The 22,943-nt window shown below is 40.3% G+C and overlaps 1 protein-coding gene across 1 annotated transcript in view; it reads right to left on the reverse strand.

The window, feature by feature from the left end:
- Window positions 1-412: 412 nt before the first annotated feature.
- Window positions 413-22,943, reverse strand: part of LOC118790319 (immunoglobulin mu heavy chain-like) — a 31,573-nt gene continuing 9,042 nt past the window's right edge. Inside the window, exons 5-13 of the mRNA XM_036547232.1 lie at window positions 21,991-22,272; window positions 9,323-9,649; window positions 8,565-8,879; window positions 7,829-8,155; window positions 6,332-6,658; window positions 5,059-5,180; window positions 4,263-4,455; window positions 1,839-1,987; window positions 413-418 (exon numbers count right to left, since the gene is read on the reverse strand). Coding sequence (XP_036403125.1) covers window positions 413-418; window positions 1,839-1,987; window positions 4,263-4,455; window positions 5,059-5,180; window positions 6,332-6,658; window positions 7,829-8,155; window positions 8,565-8,879; window positions 9,323-9,649; window positions 21,991-22,272 — 2,048 coding nt within the window. The remainder of the gene's footprint in view (window positions 419-1,838; window positions 1,988-4,262; window positions 4,456-5,058; window positions 5,181-6,331; window positions 6,659-7,828; window positions 8,156-8,564; window positions 8,880-9,322; window positions 9,650-21,990; window positions 22,273-22,943) is intronic.

The following is a 22,943-nucleotide window of genomic DNA, read 5'->3' on the forward strand; positions in this document are numbered from 1 at the left end:
TTCTTAGAGGTGTCTGAAATTAAGGGCAAGAGAGAATTAAATGGCTGAGCTTGATTGTGGATGTAGCAAATATTTATAATATCGGCCTACAGGGAGGTAAAATGAGGCAGCCATGCTAATTATAAATAAAACAGCACATGATAGCAGAAAAAGGGTTTTAGGAAGAATAATAGCAAAGGAGAATGATTTTAATGTGAGTTTAAATATCCATACAGCCAGAATTATGATGTGATGAAATTCTTTGGAACCAGTGTTAAGTAGCCTTGCACTATAGAGTCACAAGGTCAGACATCAACTCCACACGACTGTCTTGGCCTCTGTCCAGGCATCTAATACCACTGAGGTACTATGAGTATTGCCAGTGATCTTTCGAGGAAGTCTAAAACAGCAAATGTCAGTTTGTAAGACAGTTTCAGAGCTGCAGGTGTGGACACAGGGGAGAGGAGAGAGAGAGAAAAAGAGAAGGAAACTGTTTTCACACAAGGCTATGTTTGGAGAACTGAAAGAAGGCAAACTCATCTGAGATGAGCTAGAAAGCAAATTTGACAAAGTCATGTCCACAGCTTCAGAAGAACGTGTGTGCATAAAAGTTTGAGGTTTGAGAAGTGCTGAAAAACACAGTGCGATTTCTGTTCTCTTGGCCAAGTTTGATATTCTCATTCAGTTTAAATCAAAATGTCTGCAGTTCTCTCAGTTCATAAATTAGGTTGAGCTATGTACTACTTATTAATTCTGGACATTATGTCTTACAGAGTGTGGGTTGTATTTATTAAAAACAAGATTTAATCATGTTTATGGTTTTTATAGAGCCATTGGTGATTTAAACTCTACTCATTCATTTCAGAGACACAGAACATACAATTTTGGATATTTTGATCATTACACAAGACACCAGCGGAAAAAAATGAATATTGTTCTGGTTTTATTTTGTGATTGATGCATGTTTTTACAATCATGAAAGGATTCATACAGAAATGCTGAAAACACCTGGATCATAATAGCTGTGTTTGACCACAACACAAACAATCTGATTTATGTACAATCTCATTTACTGACAAAACTTTATCTGAAATCTGAAAAGAAACAAGTTAAATCGTCTGTATCCTCATATCAGCAAAGAGAATGGTATAACGTGTGCATTACAATACTAAACCACTTTTATTTGTGTGTGACAAGAAAATTATCTTCCTATGGCAAGATAGCATAACTGCAAGCAGAGAAATAACTTAATAATAAATATATAGTAATGCTTAGTGATACATGCAAAAAGACAGTTCTCTTCAGACGCTCTGTACATACAGACACACGTGATTACATAAAAAATCATTAAATTGCCTCCAATACAACATTTTAGGATGCAGTGCGAACCTGAATTTTATCATTGTTCTTCACATCCTTTGGTGATCACTTAATCTGAAAATAAGCAGAAAGAAAAAAAAAAGACATATAGCAGGTCAAAACTGAACCATAGCACTTTCTGAAACACTCCTGAGTTTATAAAGTATATAAATCCTGCAGGTAGGTAACACAGAAAATGAATCCTCCCTGGTTCTAAAATCCTCAAAACTAGCTCTGATATACCCATTCCTATCTGCTGGTATAACTGTCATAATGTACCACCACTCTGTACATGCTCTCGACAAAGTAATTTGTAAAGTGGGCGTGGAAACAGAGTAAAGTTGCAGAGTAAAGTTCTAGGTGTGCTGCTTTCATTGCTTCTGAAATAAATCTAATACATAATGATTGTTTCTTATTTGGTACAACTACTCTATCTTATATCCACTGTCTGTATGTTTGTGTGTCGTATGAGAGTGCGCACACCAGTGAAGATGCAGTACCTTCATCAAGCTGAGGGGGACGCTGTAAAAGACAGTGCAAAGGAAAAGGATGATGAAGGAGGAGGCGGTGGACCACAGGCTGCCAAGCTCATCCTCTTCCTCACCTTCCTCACAGCAGCTCAGAACAACCTCTGACTCTGGGGGCAGTGCTACAGAGTGGAGGAAAGAGAGAAACAGTCAGACCATCTGTACTGCTGAAAAGCTACAACATATTAAAATAATGATTTCTTTTTATATATTACATAGTGTCCTCATCAAGTTTTTGCTGATCTGTCAAGATCTTTTTTACAGATAGTATATGAAATCAGTCAAAAGACAACACACTGAAACAAAAGAAGAAGCCTGCGAATCCTAAGACATACCACGTCTGAAGTTGCACACCCCTTCTCAAAACACAATACAGATACACACCTTACATACAGACACAGTGTCACAAAGACAAAAAAACTATCAAAAGGTGTTGACATGTAGGTACGTATGTGACAAACACCACTCTGTACATGATCTCGACAAAGATAGAGGTTTATAAAGTGGCCTTGGAAACAGTAAAGTTGCAGAGTAAAGATCTAGGTGTGCTACTTTCATTGCTTCTTAAATCTATTACATAATGATTGATTCTTATTTGGTATGAAGAACTCTTGTGTAAAGGTCATTATTGTTTAAACTTCTGTAAATTGGGGAAGTCAGTGGCACTACAAGCAATAGGTACCAATAAGGTAGCCACAGGTAATAAGGAAATAAGTAAAATGTACTCAGGCTTAAAATTAGACATCCACAAGAAAAGACCCATTTGAATGTTTTGATATGGATAAAGACTGATCTAAATGACCTCCTACACTTTGCATAAAAGCCTCTTACTTTTACTACGAGAATCAGTGTCACAGGCTTGCGCAGCATTCATCCAATGCTGTTATATGTTTACTCTGTAAAACACACCCAGTAAACAATTTGACTGGTTTTCAACCTGAGGACAGAGTATAAGAAAACCTCCAGGCTGAAAAGAAGATTGCCTGACCATGTGCCTGTCCAGAAATCACCCTCTTCGCAAGAGCAATGGCACTCTGGACTCAACAGGGAAGAGAGGACCATATAATCTCACATGCACATAAGTCTTTTATTTAGTTTTCATTTCATGCAAATGAATAGAATTTGCAGCATTTCAGTTGTCTGAAAGCTGTGTCAGAGATGCCCTTCTCACTGAGAGCACAAAAATGACAAATACAACAGCAAATGGGACAGCAACAGTCACAGCTACCACAGCAAACACAGGAATCTTACAAGACAGTGCAACATCACAAGAAATTATACACATTTCACAAAGCGACAAACAGCAAAAAAACAAACCATTATTTCTTTCTATTTTTCTCTATTCTTTCTTTCTTTCTCTCTCTATTATTGTCTCTATATTGTATACAATGGCCTGATTACATAAACATTTTGTGGGCAGTTTTCCCACGATAACGTTTTACATTAAAATATTTGGAAATGACTGCTATCTACACATATGATAATATATCCACTTGTAGGTGAAGTGGGTCTCATTTTTCATGTGTACTGCAGAGTCAATACAATCTAAAACTGATGATTTGGGGAATTAATTACAGAGCACGATCCATTAAACACTGGTTTGTTGACACACAACAGAGATCAGTGACTTTGAGATGGGGATACAACACAAGACACAGAAGTCACATGACAGGGTACATCAACTTAAGCAAAACAGGTTTCCACTCAAATCAGGTGAACAAACAACCACAAAGACCAACCATCCTGCAAGGATAAATACAGAAATACACTGTACAATGATATATTCCCATATGATCCCAATTTGACTATGTATAGAGGCAGAGACTTAGAATCAGAACTGAGTGATGGGCAATGTGGAAATACAATGAAGTTGATGCCTACATCATTTGTCACCATTGTGCTACAGTGTACATGCTAATAAGCTGAGTTTACATCAGACAAATTGTGGAAGCTTACTGCCTCGAGATATTTGAGAGAAGGAATTTGATTGTGTTGAGATAAATATACTGAGTAAGAATGTCCATTTATACATCTTCATGTTTTAAAATATACTTAAGGGTGGATAACAATTTTTTGGCTTTTGTTAATGAACTATTTGTTTTAATTTTTATACAGTGTGACAGGGATGTGTTATTGTTTTGTATTTGTGTTTTAGACCCGAATTTAATGTGTACATTTTTCCACTACAAAAGTACAAGGCTCACAGAACTAATATTGCACAGGTTAGACACACACGCCACATAACTGAGTAAAATTAACTGAATGTAAAGAGTGAGATCTTCTTGTAGTTACAGTATGTGATTTTTTAGTTCACAGCTTACAGTGCTTTGGTCATAATGGTGTCTGTTCACCTGGGAAGTGTAACAATGGAGAATCAATCACATTCAACTGAGTTACCCATTTCTCTGGACACTGTGTCCTGCACAGGAGAGGAATCGTTCTCCATGTTGTCGTGTCTGACAGCGCAGGTGAAGTGAGAGGTCTTCCACTGTGATACTGTGATTTTCAGCAGGCTGGTGACAGAGTAGGTGCTGTCGTTATTCTTCACAGGTTCACCCGTAACACCCTCCTGATAGCCCCCATTGCTGATCTTCCACATGATGTAGACGTCATTAGCAGAGGTGCTTGTCACCAGGCAGGCCAGCGTTACATTTTCTGTCTTTTTCAGTTGCTCTTCATTTGGCGTGAGTACAACCACTGTAGGAGGTGATTTATCTGAAAAGGGTGTTCAACAGAAAGATGTCAATGGATGATGTAGGGAAAACAATATCAATTGCAACATCCTAATTCAGTGTCAAATTCTAAGACAAATCATTAATGCAATGCTGACAAATGTAAATGCAAAAGTATATTTTGTACAACAAAGTACAGCAATGACCTATATTTTCCTTTAATTACAACAAGGTACAGCATTGACTTATATTTTCCTTACTTAATTACAAAATCTACAAAATGATATTGAAAATGGCTTATCTGCACGAAACCTACTTCCTTGTTCCAATCTGACATCCTTGTTGATGGCAGGTTTTTCAGAACTCTGCTGGACGGAGCACTGAATCTGTTTCCCATCAAACCAGTCCTTCTGTCCCAGAGTGAGTGTGCTGGTCTTTCTGTACAGATGGCCGTCCTGTTTTGCAACGCTTGTTGTGGTATTTCCATTCATGACGACGGTTTTATCCACTGTCCAGGTTACTGTTGTTGCGTTAACTGCTGCCTGATCTTCCCCGGTGATGTCACAGTCCAGCACAGCCTGGTTATTGACGAACATCTCTCTCACTCTTGGGGTCTTCAGGGTCACTTCCACACAAGGCTTTTCTGAAGACAGGTCAGAGATGGAGAGCAGAGGGGGTCAAGAAGAGAAAACAGAACAATTCTAATAAAAACAGTATTAGTAATGAAAGTTCTTAAATGTTAAATCTGAACAAATTGAGCTCAGAAAATGAAGATTTTTGCACATTGATGTCCTGAGTTTGCATCGATGGCTAGCAGTAAGTAAAGGCCATGTTGTTAATTGAATGGATGTTCTCTGCTTTGATAATCAAGGTACTGACAATGCTCTGTCGTCTTCAAACACACATAATTTGTGATTTCAGCATACAGTCAGAATTAGATAATAGTATGATTATGAAAAAAACTTAAGAGTGAAATGGTCCTGTATTGAAAAATAATGAATTTTCTTTCAGTTATTTCATTTGACTTACCCAGTTCTCTGGCTACTGTTTTCAGTAGAGGGGAGGAGCCTGTACCCATAGAGGCATGTTTGACAGCACAGGTGAATTTGGAATTTTTCCACGTTGACGTTGGGACTGTGAACAGACTGGTGACAGAGGATCTGCCATTGGTCTTCAATGTCTGGCCTGTGACGCCCTCCTGATACTCCCCATTATCAATGCGCCACATGATGTAAATGTCACTGGGAGAGAAGCCGGTCACCAGACACATCAGAGTGACGTCTGTCTGTCCTTCTGTCTCTCCGTCAGTCGGTGATCGAATGAGCACAGTGGGTGGAGATCTACCTTAAATTGAAATAAAAATGTTATAGATCTCCTTGGGTTAATTATAAAGACTCTGTTTGACCCAAGCACCTCCTGTCCAGCAATTTGGGAAATAACTGCCTCATTAAATCATTAAAATACTAAAAAACTGAAACATACATAAATGCATTGAGGTCCGTTCATACAAAATTACCATTGAAACGTAATTTGCTGGAAAACCTGAAAGCTGCATAGTAGTTTTTTTTTTTATCAGGGAAACCTCCCTAATGGTGACGAGCTCAGTAACATGTGGTGCTGGAAATATGCAGGTTAAAGAGAACACAAATTTCCAGTGCATCCAAAACAGATTTGTATAAATTTTATGATCATAAAAGAACTTCAACATTCAGCGATGCCACATATTCCCCTTTAATTAGAGTATCTTGCACAGAATATTGGAAGCTGAAGTTGTGTTAATGATTTGAAACCTACTTCCTTGTTCCAATCTGACAGCCTTGTTGATGGGAGGTTTTTCAGAACTCTGCTGGACGGAGCACAGAATCTGTTTCCCATCAAACCAGTCCTTCTGTCCCAGAGTGAGAGTGCTGGTCTTTCTGTACACATGGCCGTCCTGTTTTGCAACGCTCGGTGTGTTAATTCCACTCTTGAGGACGGTTCCATCCACTGTCCAGGTTACTGTTGCTGCGGTAACTGTTGCCTGTTCTTCTCCGGTGATGTCACAGTCCAGCACAGCCTGGTTGTTGATGAACATCTCTCTCACTCTTGGGGGCTTCAGGGTCACTTCCACACAAGGCTTGTCTAAGGACAGGTCAGAGATGTAGAGCAGAGTGGGTCAAGAAGAGTAACACACTTACTGAAAAACATCTAGCCTTGCCAGTATTGGTAATAAAATCTCTTAACAAATGATATTATTAGGCACAATGTGTTCAAACTGAAAACAGTTTGGCCAAGATAATTTTCCAGTGTCTATGTATCCAAGCTGATCTGTTAACAAGCTCATTTTGTTCCATTGACTGAATGCTACCTTCTTGAGACACAGCACACAATGCTAAGTTGTCCTCAAATACATTTTAAAAAATTCACTTCTCATGCGCTCTCAGATTAATTGTTTAATGCCAATGTGATAGTGAAAATGAGTGGTTAGGTATATATCAACACCTGCAAAACTGAGAAGAAAAAATGAAATCCTTTTCATTCATTTGACTTACCCAGTTCTCTGGCTACAGTTTTCAGTAGAGGGGAGGAGCCTGTACTCATAGAGGCATGTTTGACAGCACAGGTGAAATTGGAATTTTTCCATGTTGATGTCGGGACTGTGAACAGACTGGTGACAGAGGATCTGCCGTTGGTCTTCAATGTCTGGCCTGTGACGCCCTCCTGATACTCCCCATTATCAATGCGCCACATGATGTAAATGTCACTAGGAGAGAAGCCGGTCACCAGACACATCAGAGTGACAGCTGTCTGTCCTTCTGTCTCTCTGTCAGTCGGTGATCGAATGAGCACAGTGGGTGGAGATCTACCTTAAATTGAAATAAAAATGTTATAGATCTCCTTGGGTTAATTATAAAGCCTTCATCTGATCAATATACCTCCTGTCCAGCAATTTGGGAAATAACTGCCTCATTAAATCATTAAAATACTGAAAAACTGAAATATCCATATGTGCATTGAGGTACTTTCATACAAAATTACCATTCAAATGTAATTTGCTGGAAAACTTGAAAACTGCATAGTAAATTTTTTTTTATCAGGGAAACCTCCCTAATGGTGACGAGCTCAGTAGCATGTGGCGCTGGAAATATGCAGGTTAAAGAGAACACAAATTTCCAGTGCATCCAAAACAGATTTGTATAAATTTTATGATCATAAAAGAACTTATTCAGCGATGCCACTTATTCCCCTTTAATTAGAGCATCTTGCACCGAATATTGGAAGCTGAAGTTGTGTTAATGATTTGAAACCTACTTCCTTGTTCCAATCTGACAGCCTTGTTGATGGGAGGTTTTTCAGAACTCTGCTGGACGGAGCACAGAATCTGTTTCCCATCAAACCAGTCCTTCTGTCCCAGAGTGAGAGTGCTGGTCTTTCTGTACAGGTGGCCGTCCTGTTTTGCAACGCTCGGTGTGTTAATTCCACTCTTGAGGACGGTTCCATCCACTGTCCAGGTTACTGTAGCTGCGGTAACTGCTGCCTGTTCTTCTCCGGTGATGTCACAGTCCAGCACAGCCTGGTTGTTGATGAACATCTCTCTCACTCTTGGGGGCTTCAGGGTCACTTCCACACAAGGCTTGTCTAGGGACAGGTCAGAGATGGAGAGCAGAGTGGGTCAAGAAGACTAACACACTTACTGAAAAACATCTAGCTTTGCCAGTATTGGTAATAAAATCTCTTAACAAACGATATTATTAGGCACACTGTGTTCAAACTGAAAACAATTTGGCCAAGATAATTTTCCAGTGTCTATGTATCCAAGCCGATCTGTTAACAAGCTCATTTTGTTCCATAGACTGAATTTTACCTTAGGAGACACAGCACATGATGCTAAGTTGTCCTCAAATACATTTTAAAAAATTCACTTCTCATGCGCTCTCAGGTTAATTGTTTAATGCCAATGTGATAGTGATAACGAGTGGGTAGATATATATCAACACTTGCAAAACTGAGAAGAAAAAATTAAATCCTTTTCATTCATTTGACTTACCCAGTTCTCTGGCTACTGTTTTCAGTAGAGGGGAGGAGCCTGTACTCATAGAGGCATGTTTGACAGCACAGGTGAAATTGGAATTTTTCCATGTTGATGTTGGGACTGTGAACAGACTGGTGACAGAGGATCTGCCGTTGGTCTTCAATGTCTGGCCTGTGACGCCCTCCTGATACTCCCCATTATCAATGCGCCACATGATGTAAATGTCACTGGGAGAGAAGCCGGTCACCAGACACATCAGAGTGACAGCTGTCTGTCCTTCTGTCTCTCTGTCAGTCGGTGATCGAATGAGCACAGTGGGTGAAGATTTACCTTAAATTGAAATAAAAATGTTATAGATCTCCTTGGGTTAATTATAAAGCCTTCATCTGATCAATATACCTCCTGTCCAGCAATTTGGGAAATAACTGCCTCATTAAATCATTAAAATACTGAAAAACTGAAATATACATATGTGCATTGAGGTTCTTTAATACAAAATTACCATTCAAATGTAATTTGCTGGAAAACTTGAAAACTGCATAGTAAATTTTCTTATCAGTGAAACCTCCCTAATGGTGATGATCTCAGTAACATGTGGCGCTGGAAATATGCAGGTTAAAGAGAACACAAATTTCCAGTGCATACAAAACAGATTTGTATAAATTTCATGATCATAAAAGAACTTATTCAGTGATGCCACATATTCCCCTTTCATTAGAGTATCTTGCACAGAATATTGGAAGCTGAAGTTGTGTTAATGATTTGAAACCTACTTCCTTGTTCCAATCTGACAGCCTTGTTGATGGGAGGTTTTTCAGAACTCTGCTGGATGGAGCACTGAATCTTTTTCCCATCAAACCAGTCCTTCTGTCCCAGAGTGAGAGTGCTGGTCTTTCTGTACACATGGCCGTCCTGTTTTGCAACGCTCGGTGTGTTAATTCCACTCTTGAGGACGGTTCCATCCACTGTCCAGGTTACTGTTGCTGCGGTAACTGTTGCCTGTTCTTCTCCGGTGATGTCACAGTCCAGCACAGCCTGGTTGTTGATGAACATCTCTCTCACTCTTGGGGGCTTCAGGGTCACTTCCACACAAGGCTTGTCTAAGGACAGGTCAGAGATGGAGAGCAGAGTGGGTCAAGAAGAGTAACACACTTACTGAAAAACATCTAGCTTTGCCAGTATGAGCAATAAAATATCTTCACAAATGATATTATTAGGCACACTGTGTTCAAACTGAAAACAATTTGGCCAAGATAATTTTCCAGTGTCTATGTATCCAAGCCGATCTGTTAACAAGCTCATTTTGTTCCATTGACTGAATGCTACCTTCTTGAGACACAGCACACAATGCTAAGTTGTCTTCAAATATATTTTAAAAAATTCAGTTCTCATGCGCTCTCAGATTAATTGTTTAATGCCAATGTGATAGTGATAACGAGTGGGTAGATATATATCAACACTTGCAAAAGTGAGAAGAAAAAATGAAATCCTTTTCATTCATTTGACTTACCCAGTTCTCTGGCTACAGTTTTCAGTAGAGGGGAGGAGCCTATACTCATAGAGGCATGTTTGACAGCACAGGTGAAATTGGAATTTTTCCATGTTGATGTCGGGACTGTGAACAGACTGGTGACAGAGGATCTGCCGTTGGTCTTCAATGTCTGGCCTGTGACGCCCTCCTGATACTCCCCATTATCAATGCGCCACATGATGTAAATGTCACTAGGAGAGAAGCCGGTCACCAGACACATCAGAGTGACAGCTGTCTGTCCTTCTGTCTCTCTGTCAGTCGGTGATCGAATGAGCAGAGTGGGTGAAGATTTACCTTAAATAGAAATAAAAATGTTATAGATCTCCTTGGGTTAATTATAAAGCCTTCATCTGATCAATATACCTCCTGTCCAGCAATTTGGGAAATAACTGCCTCATTAAATCATTAAAATATTGAAAAACTGAAATAGACATATGTGCATTGAGGTACTTTCATACAAAATTACCATTCAAATGTAATTTGCTGGAAAACTTGAAAACTGCATAGTAAATTTTTTTTTATCAGGGAAACCTCCCTAATGGTGACAAGCTCAGTAACATGTGGTGCTGGAAATATGCAGGTTAAAGAGAACACAAATTTCCAGTGCATCCAAAACAGATTTGTATAAATTTTATGATCATAAAAGAACTTCAACATTCAGCGATGCCACATATTCCCCTTTCATTAGAGTATCTTGCACAGAATATTGGAAGCTGAAGTTGTGTTAATGATTTGAAACCTACTTCCTTGTTCCAATCTGACAGCCTTGTTGATGGGAGGTTTTTCAGAACTCTGCTGGATGGAGCACTGAATCTGTTTCCCATCAAACCAGTCCTTCTGTCCCAGAGTGAGAGTGCTGGTCTTTCTGTACAGGTGGCCGTCCTGTTTTGCAACGCTCGGTGTGTTAATTCCACTCTTGAGGACGGTTCCATCCACTGTCCAGGTTACTGTTGCTGCGGTAACTGCTGCCTGTTCTTCTCCGGTGATGTCACAGTCCAGCACAGCCTGGTTGTTGATGAACATCTCTCTCACTCTTGGGGGCTTCAGGGTCACTTCCACACAAGGCTTGTCTAAGGACAGGTCAGAGATGGAGAGCAGAGTGGGTCAAGAAGAGTAACACACTTACTGAAAAACATCTAGCTTTGCCAGTATGAGTAATAAAATCTCTTCACAAATGATATTATTAGGCACACTGTGTTCAAACTGAAAACAATTTGGCCAAGATAATTTTCCAGTGTCTATGTATCCAAGCCGATCTGTTAACAAGCTCATTTTGTTCCATTGACTGAATGCTACCTTCTTGAGACACAGCACACAATGCTAAGTTGTCTTCAAATATATTTTAAAAAATTCAGTTCTCATGCGCTCTCAGATTAATTGTTTAATGCCAATGTGATAGTGATAACGAGTGGGTAGATATATATCAACACTTGCAAAAGTGAGAAGAAAAAATGAAATCCTTTTCATTCATTTGACTTACCCAGTTCTCTGGCTACAGTTTTCAGTAGAGGGGAGGAGCCTATACTCATAGAGGCATGTTTGACAGCACAGGTGAAATTGGAATTTTTCCATGTTGATGTCGGGACTGTGAACAGACTGGTGACAGAGGATCTGCCGTTGGTCTTCAATGTCTGGCCTGTGACGCCCTCCTGATACTCCCCATTATCAATGCGCCACATGATGTAAATGTCACTAGGAGAGAAGCCGGTCACCAGACACATCAGAGTGACAGCTGTCTGTCCTTCTGTCTCTCTGTCAGTCGGTGATCGAATGAGCAGAGTGGGTGAAGATTTACCTTAAATAGAAATAAAAATGTTATAGATCTCCTTGGGTTAATTATAAAGCCTTCATCTGATCAATATACCTCCTGTCCAGCAATTTGGGAAATAACTGCCTCATTAAATCATTAAAATATTGAAAAACTGAAATAGACATATGTGCATTGAGGTACTTTCATACAAAATTACCATTCAAATGTAATTTGCTGGAAAACTTGAAAACTGCATAGTAAATTTTTTTTTATCAGGGAAACCTCCCTAATGGTGACAAGCTCAGTAACATGTGGTGCTGGAAATATGCAGGTTAAAGAGAACACAAATTTCCAGTGCATCCAAAACAGATTTGTATAAATTTTATGATCATAAAAGAACTTCAACATTCAGCGATGCCACATATTCCCCTTTCATTAGAGTATCTTGCACAGAATATTGGAAGCTGAAGTTGTGTTAATGATTTGAAACCTACTTCCTTGTTCCAATCTGACAGCCTTGTTGATGGGAGGTTTTTCAGAACTCTGCTGGATGGAGCACTGAATCTGTTTCCCATCAAACCAGTCCTTCTGTCCCAGAGTGAGAGTGCTGGTCTTTCTGTACAGGTGGCCGTCCTGTTTTGCAACGCTCGGTGTGTTAATTCCACTCTTGAGGACGGTTCCATCCACTGTCCAGGTTACTGTTGCTGCGGTAACTGCTGCCTGTTCTTCTCCGGTGATGTCACAGTCCAGCACAGCCTGGTTGTTGATGAACATCTCTCTCACTCTTGGGGGCTTCAGGGTCACTTCCACACAAGGCTTGTCTAAGGACAGGTCAGAGATGGAGAGCAGAGTGGGTCAAGAAGAGTAACACACTTACTGTAAAACATCTAGCTTTGCCAGTATGAGTAATAAAATCTCTTCACAAATGATATTATTAGGCACACTGTGTTCAAACTGAAAACAATTTGGCCAAGATAATTTTCCAGTGTCTATGTATCCAAGCCGATCTTTTAACAAGCTCATTTTGTTCCATTGACTGAATGCTACCTTCTTGAGACACAGCACACAATGCTAAGTTGTCTTCAAATATATTTTAAAAAATTCAGTTCTCATGCGCTCTCAGATTAACTGTTTAATGCCAATGTGATAGTGATAACGAGTGGGTAGATATATATCAACACTTGCAAAAGTGAGAAGAAAAAATGAAATCCTTTTCATTCATTTGACTTACCCAGTTCTCTGGCTACTGTTTTCAGTAGAGGGGAGGAGCCTATACTCATAGAGGCATGTTTGACAGCACAGGTGAAATTGGAATTTTTCCATGTTGATGTCGGGACTGTGAACAGACTGGTGACAGAGGATCTGCCGTTGGTCTTCAATGTCTGGCCTGTGACGCCCTCCTGATACTCCCCATTATCAATGCGCCACATGATGTAAATGTCACTAGGAGAGAAGCCGGTCACCAGACACATCAGAGTGACAGCTGTCTGTCCTTCTGTCTCTCTGTCAGTCGGTGATCGAATGAGCAGAGTGGGTGAAGATTTACCTTAAATAGAAATAAAAATGTTATAGATCTCCTTGGGTTAATTATAAAGCCTTCATCTGATCAATATACCTCCTGTCCAGCAATTTGGGAAATAACTGCCTCATTAAATCATTAAAATATTGAAAAACTGAAATAGACATATGTGCATTGAGGTACTTTCATACAAAATTACCATTCAAATGTAATTGCTGGAAAACTTGAAAACTGCATAGTAGTTTTTTTTTATCAGGGAAACCTTCCTAATGGTGACGAGCTCAGTAACATGTGATGCTGGAAATATGCAGGTTAAAGAGAACACAAATTTCCAGTGCATCCAAAACAGATTTGTATAAATTTTATGATCATAAAAGAACTTCAACATTCAGCGATGCCACATATTCCCCTTTCATTAGAGTATCTTGCACAGAATATTGGAAGCTGAAGTTGTGTTAATGATTTGAAACCTACTTCCTTGTTCCAATCTGACAGCCTTGTTGATGGGAGGTTTTTCAGAACTCTGCTGGATGGAGCACTGAATCTGTTTCCCATCAAACCAGTCCTTCTGTCCCAGAGTGAGAGTGCTGGTCTTTCTGTACAGGTGGCCGTCCTGTTTTGCAACGCTCTGTGTGTTAATTCCACTCTTGAGGATGGTTCCATCCACTGTCCAGGTTACTGTTGCTGCGGTAACTGCTGCCTGTTCTTCTCCGGTGATGTCACAGTCCAGCACAGCCTGGTTGTTGATGAACATCTCTCTCACTCTTGGGGGCTTCAGGGTCACTTCCACACAAGGCTTGTCTAAGGACAGGTCAGAGATGGAGAGCAAAGTGGGTCAAGAAGAGTAACACACTTACTCAAAAACATCTAGCTTTGCCAGTATGAGTAATAAAATCTCTTAACAAATGATATTATTAGGCACACTGTGTTCAAACTGAAAACAATTTGGCCAAGATAATTTTCCAGTGTCTATGTATCCAAGCCGATCTGTTAACAAGCTCATTTTGTTCCATTGACTGAATGCTACCTTCTTGAGACACAGCACACAATGCTAAGTTGTCTTCAAATACATCTAAAAAAATTCAGTTCTCATGCGCTCTCAGATTAATTGTTTAATGCCAATGTGATAGTGATAACGAGTGGGTAGATATATATCAACACTTGCAAAAGTGAGAAGAAAAAATGAAATCCTTTTCATTCATTTGACTTACCCAGTTCTCTGGCTACTGTTTTCAGTAGAGGGGAGGAGCCTGTACTCATAGAGGCATGTTTGACAGCACAGGTGAAATTGGAATTTTTCCATGTTGACGTCGGGACTGTGAACAGACTGGTGACAGAGGATCTGCCGTTGGTCTTCAATGTCTGGCCTGTGACGCCCTCCTGATACTCCCCATTATCAATGCGCCACATGATGTAAATGTCACTGGGAGAGAAGCCAGTCACCAGACACATCAGAGTGACAGCTGTCTGTCCTTCTGTCTCTCTGTCAGTCGGTGATCGAATGAGCAGAGTGGGTGAAGATTTACCTTAAATTGAAATAAAAATGTTATAGATCTCCTTGGCTTAATTATAAAGCCTTCATCTGATCAATATACCTACTGTCCAGCAATTTGGGAAATAACTGCCTCATTAAATCATTAAAATACTGAAAAACTGAAATATACATATGTGCATTGAGGTACTTTAATACAAAATTACCATTCAAATGTAATTTGCTGGAAAACTTGAAAACTGCATAGTAAATTTTTTTTTATCAGGGAAACCTCCCTAATGGTGACAAGCTCAGTAACATGTGATGCTGGAAATATGCAGGTTAAAGAGAACACAAATTTCCAGTGCATCCAAAACAGATTTGTATAAATTTCATGATCATAAAAGAACTTATTCAGTGATGCCACATATTCCCCTTTAATTAGAGCATCTTGCACAGAATATTGGAAGCTGAAGTTGTGTTAATGATTTGAAACCTACTTCCTTGTTCCAATCTGACAGCCTTGTTGATGGGAGGTTTTTCAGAACTCTGCTGGACGGAGCACAGAATCTGTTTCCCATCAAACCAGTCCTTCTGTCCCAGAGTGAGAGTGCTGGTCTTTCTGTACACATGGCCGTCCTGTTTTGCAACGCTCGGTGTGTTAATTCCACTCTTGAGGACGGTTCCATCCACTGTCCAGGTTACTGTTGCTGCGGTAACTGCTGCCTGTTCTTCTCCGGTGATGTCACAGTCCAGCACAGCCTGGTTGTTGATGAACATCTCTCTCACTCTTGGGGGCTTCAGGGTCACTTCCACACAAGGCTTGTCTAAGGACAGGTCAGAGATGGAGAGCAGAGTGGGTCAAGAAGAGTAACACACTTACTGAAAAACATCTAGCTTTGCCAGTATGAGTAATAAAATCTCTTAACAAATGATATTATTAGGCACACTGTGTTCAAACTGAAAACAATTTGGCCAAGATAATTTTCCAGTGTCTATGTATCCAAGCCGATCTGTTAACAAGCTCATTTTGTTCCATTGACTGAATGCTACCTTCTTGAGACACAGCACACAATGCTATGTTGTCTTCAAATACATCTAAAAAAATTCAGTTCTCATGCGCTCTCAGATTAATTGTTTAATGCCAATGTGATAGAGATAACGAGTGGGTAGATATATATCAACACTTGCAAAAGTGAGAAGAAAAAATGAAATCCTTTTCATTCATTTGACTTACCCAGTTCTCTGGCTACAGTTTTCAGTAGAGGGGAGGAGCCTGTACTCATAGAGGCATGTTTGACAGCACAGGTGAAATTGGAATTTTTCCATGTTGATGTTGGGACTGTGAACAGACTGGTGACAGAGGATCTGCCGTTGGTCTTCAATGTCTGGCCTGTGACGCCCTCCTGATACTCCCCATTATCAATGCGCCACATGATGTAAATGTCACTGGGAGAGAAGCCGGTCACCAGACACATCAGAGTGACAGCTGTCTGTCCTTCTGTCTCTCTGTCAGTCGGTGATCGAATGAGCACAGTGGGTGAAGATTTACCTTAAATTGAAAAAAAATTGTTATAGATCTCCTTGGGTTAATTATAAAGCCTTCATCTGACTAATATACCTCCTGTCCAGCAATTTGGGAAATAATTGCCTCATTAAATCATTAAAATACTGAAAAACTGAAATATACATATGTGCATTGAGGTACTTTCATACAAAATTATCGTTCATATGTAATTTGCTGGAAAACTTGAATGCTGCATAGTAATTTTTTTATCAGGGAAACCTCCCTAATGGTGATGATCTCAGTAACATGTGGCACTGGAAATATGCAGGTTAAAGAGAACACAAATTTACAGTGCGTCCAAAACAGATTTGTGTAAATTTTATGATCATAAAAGAACTTCAACATTCAGCGATGCCACATATTCCCCTTTCATTAGAGCATCTTGCACAGAATATTGGAAGCTGAAGTTGTGTTAATTATTTGAAACCTACTTCCTTGTTCCAATCTGACAGCCTTGTTGACGGGAGGTTTTTCAGAACTCTGCTGGACAGAGCACTGAATCTGTTTCCCATCAAACCAGTCCTTCTGTCCCAGAGTGAGAGTGCTGGTCTTTCTGTACACATGGCCGTCCTGTTTTGCAACGCTCGGTGTGTTAATTCCACTCTTGAGGACGGTTCCATCCACTGTCCAGGTTACTGTTGCTGCGGTAACTGCTGCCTGTTCTTCTCCGGTGATGTCACAGTCCAGCACAGCCTGGTTGTTGATGAACATCTCTCTCACTCTTGGGGGCTTCAGGGTCACTTCCACACAAGGCTTGTCTAAGGACAGGTCAGAGATGGAGAGCAGAGTGGGTCAAGAAGAGTAACACACTTACTGAAAAACATCTAGCTTTCCTAGTATGAGTAATGAAATCTCTTAACAAATGTCATTATTAGGCACACTGTGTTCAAACTGAAAACAATTTGGCCAAGATAATTTTCCAGTGTCTATGTATCCAAGCCGATCTGTTAACAAGCTCATTTTGTTCCATTGACTGAATGCTACCTTCTTGAGACACAGCACACAATGCTAAGTTGTCCTCAAATACATTTAAAAAAATTCAGTTCTCATGCGCTCTCAGATTAACTGTTTAATGCCAATGTGATAGTGATAACGAGTGGGTAGATATATATCAACACTTGCAAAACTGAGAAGAAAAAATGAAATCCTTTTCATTCATTTGACTTACCCAGTTCTCTGGCTACTGTTTTCAGTAGAGGGGAGGAGCCTGTACTCATAGAGGCATGTTTGACAGCACAGGTGAAATTGGAATTTTTCCATGTTGATGTCGGGACTGTGAACAGACTGGTGACAGAGGATCTGCCGTTGGTCTTCAATGTCTGGCCTGTGACGCCCTCCTGATACTCCCCATTATCAATGCGCCACATGATGTAAATGTCACTAGGAGAGAAGCCGGTCACCAGACACATCAGAGTGACAGCTGTCTGTCCTTCTGTCTCTCTGTCAGTCGGTGATCGAATGAGCACAGTGGGTGAAGATTTACCTTAAATTGAAATAAAAATGTTATAGATCTCCTTGGGTTAATTATGAAGCCTTCATCTGATCAATATACCTCCTGTCCAGCAATTTGGGATATAATTGTGTCATTAAATCATTAAAATACAGAAAAACTGAAACATACTTATATGCATTGAGGTACTTTCATACAAAATTACCATTGAAACGTAATTTGCTGGAAAACCTGAAAGCTACATAGTAATTTTTTTATCAGGGAAACCTCCCTAATGGTGATGATCTCAGTAACATGTGGCACTGGAAATATGCAGGTTAAAGAGAACACAAATTTCCAGTGCATCCAAAACAGATTTGTATAAATTTTATGATCATAAAAGAACTTCAACATTTAGCGATGCCACATATTGCCCTTTAATTAGAGTATCTTGCACAGAATATTGGAAGCTGAAGTTGTGTTAATGATTTGAAACCTACTTCCTTGTTCCAATCTGACAGCCTTGTTGATGGGAGGTTTTTCAGAACTCTGCTGGACGGAGCACTGAATCTGTTTCCCATCAAACCAGTCCTTCTGTCCCAAAGTGAGAGTGCTGGTCTTTGTGTACACATGGCCGTCCTGTTTTGCAACGCTCGGTGTGTTAATTCCACTCTTGAGGACGGTTCCATCCACTGTCCAGGTTACTGTTGCTGCGGTAACTGCTGCCTGTTCTTCTCCGGTGATGTCACAGTCCAGCACAGCCTGGTTGTTGATGAACATCTCTCTCACTCTTGGGGGCTTCAGGGTCACTTCCACACAAGGCTTGTCTAAGGACAGGTCAGAGATGGAGAGCAGAGTGGGTCAAGAAGAGTAACAAACTTACTGAAAAACATCTAGCTTTGCCAGTATGAGTAATAAAATCTCTTAACAAACGATATTATTAGGCACACTGTGTTCAAATTGAACACAATTTGGCCAAGATAATTTTCCAGTGTCTATGTATCCAAGCCGATCTGTTAACAAGCTCATTTTGTTCCATTGACTGAATGCTACCTTCTTGAGACACAGCACACGATGCTAAGTTGTCCTCAAATACATTTAAAAAAATTCAGTTCTCATGCGCTCTCAGATTAATTGTTTAATGCCAATGTGATAGTGATAACGAGTGGGTAGATATATATCAACACTTGCAAAAGTGAGAAGAAAAAATGAAATCCTTTTCATTCATTTGACTTACCCAGTTCTCTGGCTACAGTTTTCAGTAGAGGGGAGGAGCCTGTACTCATAGAGGCATGTTTGACAGCACAGGTGAAATTGGAATTTTTCCATGTTGATGTCGGGACTGTGAACAGACTGGTGACAGAGGATCTGCCGTTGGTCTTCAATGTCTGGCCTGTGACGCCCTCCTGATACTCCCCATTATCAATGCGCCACATGATGTAAATGTCACTGGGAGAGAAGCCGGTCACTAGACACATCAGAGTGACAGCTGTCTGTCCTTCTGTCTCTCTGTCAGTCGGTGATCGAATGAGCACAGTGGGTGAAGATTTACCTTAAATTGAAATAAAAATGTTATAGATCTCCTTGGGTTAATTATGAAGCCTTCATCTGATCAATATACCTCCTGTCCAGCAATTTGGGATATAATTGTGTCATTTAATCATTAAAATACAGAAAAACTGAAACATACTTATATGCATTGAGGTACTTTAATACAAAATTAAGATTCAAATGTAATTTGCTGGAAAACTTGAAAACTGCATTGTAAATTTTTTTTTATCAGGGAAACCTCCCTAATGGTGACGAGCTCAGTAACATGTGGTGCTGGAAATATGCAGGTTAAAGAGAACACAAATTTCCAGTGCATACAAAACAGATTTGTATAAATTTCATGATCATAAAAGAACTTCAACATTCAGCGATGCCACATATTCCCCTTTAATTAGAGCATCTTGCACAGAATATTGGAAGCTGAAGTTGTGTTAATGATTTGAAACCTACTTCCTTGTTCCAATATGACAGCCTTGTTGATGGGAGGTTTTTCAGAACTCTGCTGGACGGAGCACTGAATCTGTTTCCCATCAAACCAGTCCTTCTGTCCCAGAGTGAGAGTGCTGGTCTTTCTGTACAGGTGGCCGTCCTGTTTTGCAACGCTCGGTGTGTTAATTCCACTCTTGAGGACGGTTCCATCCACTGTCCAGGTTACTGTTGCTGCGGTAACTGCTGCCTGTTCTTCTCCGGTGATGTCACAGTCCAGCACAGCCTGGTTGTTGATGAACATCTCTCTCACTCTTGGGGGCTTCAGGGTCACTTCCACACAAGGCTTGTCTAAGGACAGGTCAGAGATGGAGAGCAGAGTGGGTCAAGAAGAGTAACAAACTTACTGAAAAACAGCTAGCTTTGCCAGTATGAGTAGTAAAATCTCTTAACAAATGTCTTTATTAGGCACACTGTGTTCAAATTGAACACAATTTGGCCAAGATAATTTTCCAGTGTCTATGTATCCAAGCCGATCTGTTAACAAGCTCATTTTGTTCCATTGACTGAATGCTACCTTCTTGAGACACAGCACACGATGCTAAGTTGTCCTCAAATACATTTAAAAAAATTCAGTTCTCATGCGCTCTCAGATTAATTGTTTAATGCAAATGTGATAGTGATAACGAGTGGGTAGATATATATCAACACTTGCAAAAGTGAGAAGAAAAAATGAAATCCTTTTCATTCATTTGACTTACCCAGTTCTCTGGCTACTGTTTTCAGTAGAGGGGAGGAGCCTGTACTCATAGAGGCATGTTTGACAGCACAGGTGAAATTGGAATTTTTCCATGTTGATGTCGGGACTGTGAACAGACTGGTGACAGAGGATCTGCCGTTGGTCTTCAATGTCTGGCCTGTGACGCCCTCCTGATACTCCCCATTATCAATGCGCCACATGATGTAAATGTCACTGGGAGAGAAGCCGGTCACCAGACACATCAGAGTGACAGCTGTCTGTCCTTCTGTCTCTCTGTCAGTCGGTGATCGAATGAGTACAGTGGGTGAAGATTTACCTTAAATTGAAATAAAAATGTTATAGATCTCCTTGGGTTAATTATAAAGCCTTCATCTGACTAATATACCTCCAGTCCAGCAATTTGGGATATAATTGCATCATTAGATCATTAAAATACTGAAAAACTGAAACATAAATATATGCATTGATGTCCGTTCATACAAAATTACCATTGAAACGTAATTTGCTGGAAAACCTGAAAGCTGTATAGTAATTTTTTTATCAGGGAAACCTCCCTAATGGTGATGATCTCAGTAACATGTGGCGCTGGAAATATGCATGTTAAAGAGAACACAAATTTCCAGTGCTTCCAAAACAGATTTGTATAAATTTCATGATCATAAAAGAACTTCAACATTCAGCGATGCCACATATTCCCCTTTCATTAGAGTATCTTGCACAGAATATTGGAAGCTGAAGTTGTGTTAATGATTTGAAACCTACTTCCTTGTTCCAATCTGACAGCCTTGTTGATGGCAGGTTTGTCAGAACTCTGCTGGACGGAGCACTGAATCTGTTTCCCATCAAACCAGTCCTTCTGTCCCAGAGTGAGAGTGCTGGTCTTTCTGTACACATGGCCATCCTGTTTTGCAACGCTTGTTGCGTTAATTCCACTCGTGAGGACGGTTCCATCCACTGTCCAGGTTACTGTTGCTGCGGTAACTGCTGCCTGTTCTTCTCCGGTGATGTCACAGTCCAGCACAGCCTGGTTGTTGATGAACATCTCTCTCACTCTTGGGGGCTTCAGGGTCACTTCCACACAAGGCTTGTCTAAGGACAGGTCAGAGATGGAGAGCAGAGTGGGTCAAGAAGAGTAACACACTTACTGAAAAACAGCTAGCTTTGCCAGTATGAGTAATAAAATCTCTTAACAAATTGTGTGGGTGTGTGTGTGTGTGTTTGTGTGTGTGTGTGTGTGTGTGTGTATGTTTGTGTGTGTGTGTATGCGTCTGTGTGTGTGCGTGTGTGCATGTGTATGTGTGTGCATGTGTATGTGTGTGAATAATGTTGGGTTAATTTGTTACTAATGAGAAATGACCCTAACACTGCGGAGGACCATAAGGACTGGTATTGTCCACACGTCCGGGCCCAGTGTCTGTGTGCAGTGTACACTCTCACCTTTGGTAATGTTGTAACTGAAGACGTTCTGCTGATGCTGTACTTCACAGGTGTACTCAGCATTGCTGTCCCAGGTGTCTCTCTCCAGCTTCAGAATGCTGCTGGCTGAGTACACTCCCTCAGCTTGCTTCTCTGTTTGCCAGGTGTTGGATGATACGGTCATATCTGTATTGTTCACTTTCCAAGTCACTGCTAGCTTCTTGGGGTAGAAGTCCCGTATGACACAGATGAGGGTGTCATTGGACACTGGCAGCACACTCACGGTCGGTGACCTGGGTTGAACTTAAGATGACAAAAATAGGGGATACAGGGTCACTGTCAGAATCCACGTAGAAACATATGAGAAAATGCTGAATTCGGCTCATCATAACAAGAGGAGCTGTAACTGTAGCAGTACTTCTATACATCATTGGTACTTGCCAATTAGAAGACACCTTTGAGTCTAGATATGTGTTATAACTGGTGGTCTGGAATTGCCTTACCCTGAATCACTGGTAGTGTTCTGTTTAGCTCTACAATATGCATGCAGGTCATGAAGTAGACAATGAAGTACTCCTAATCACTCTTGGTTATCATTCCTACCATTTTTAAGAAGACTTGCATGCAGCATCTTTTCTCTTATTCTCATCTGCAGGAAAGTGATTGCTAGAGCAATAGAATTTCATCTCTGATAAATACAAAACAATCATGACTTATTGCTATAACCTATACTGTCTTACTGTCTATGAGGAAAACTAAGTTGCTTGAAACAACCACAACAGTTTTACAATAAACCAGCTGCAGTTCTAAACTTCTTTTTTGGTCAATATCTTTTATAATTTATCACTGAATATAGCAAAGGGCCCACCTGCCTGTAATTGGATGGGAAAAGATAACATGCATTTGCAATCTACTGTATGTTAACCAGCAACCAGTAAGCAAATATTTCACAGTTACATTTATACTTTAAAAGC

This window comes from Megalops cyprinoides, chromosome 1 (genome assembly GCF_013368585.1).
Source record: "Megalops cyprinoides isolate fMegCyp1 chromosome 1, fMegCyp1.pri, whole genome shotgun sequence".
Taxonomy (NCBI): Eukaryota; Metazoa; Chordata; class Actinopteri; order Elopiformes; family Megalopidae; genus Megalops; species Megalops cyprinoides.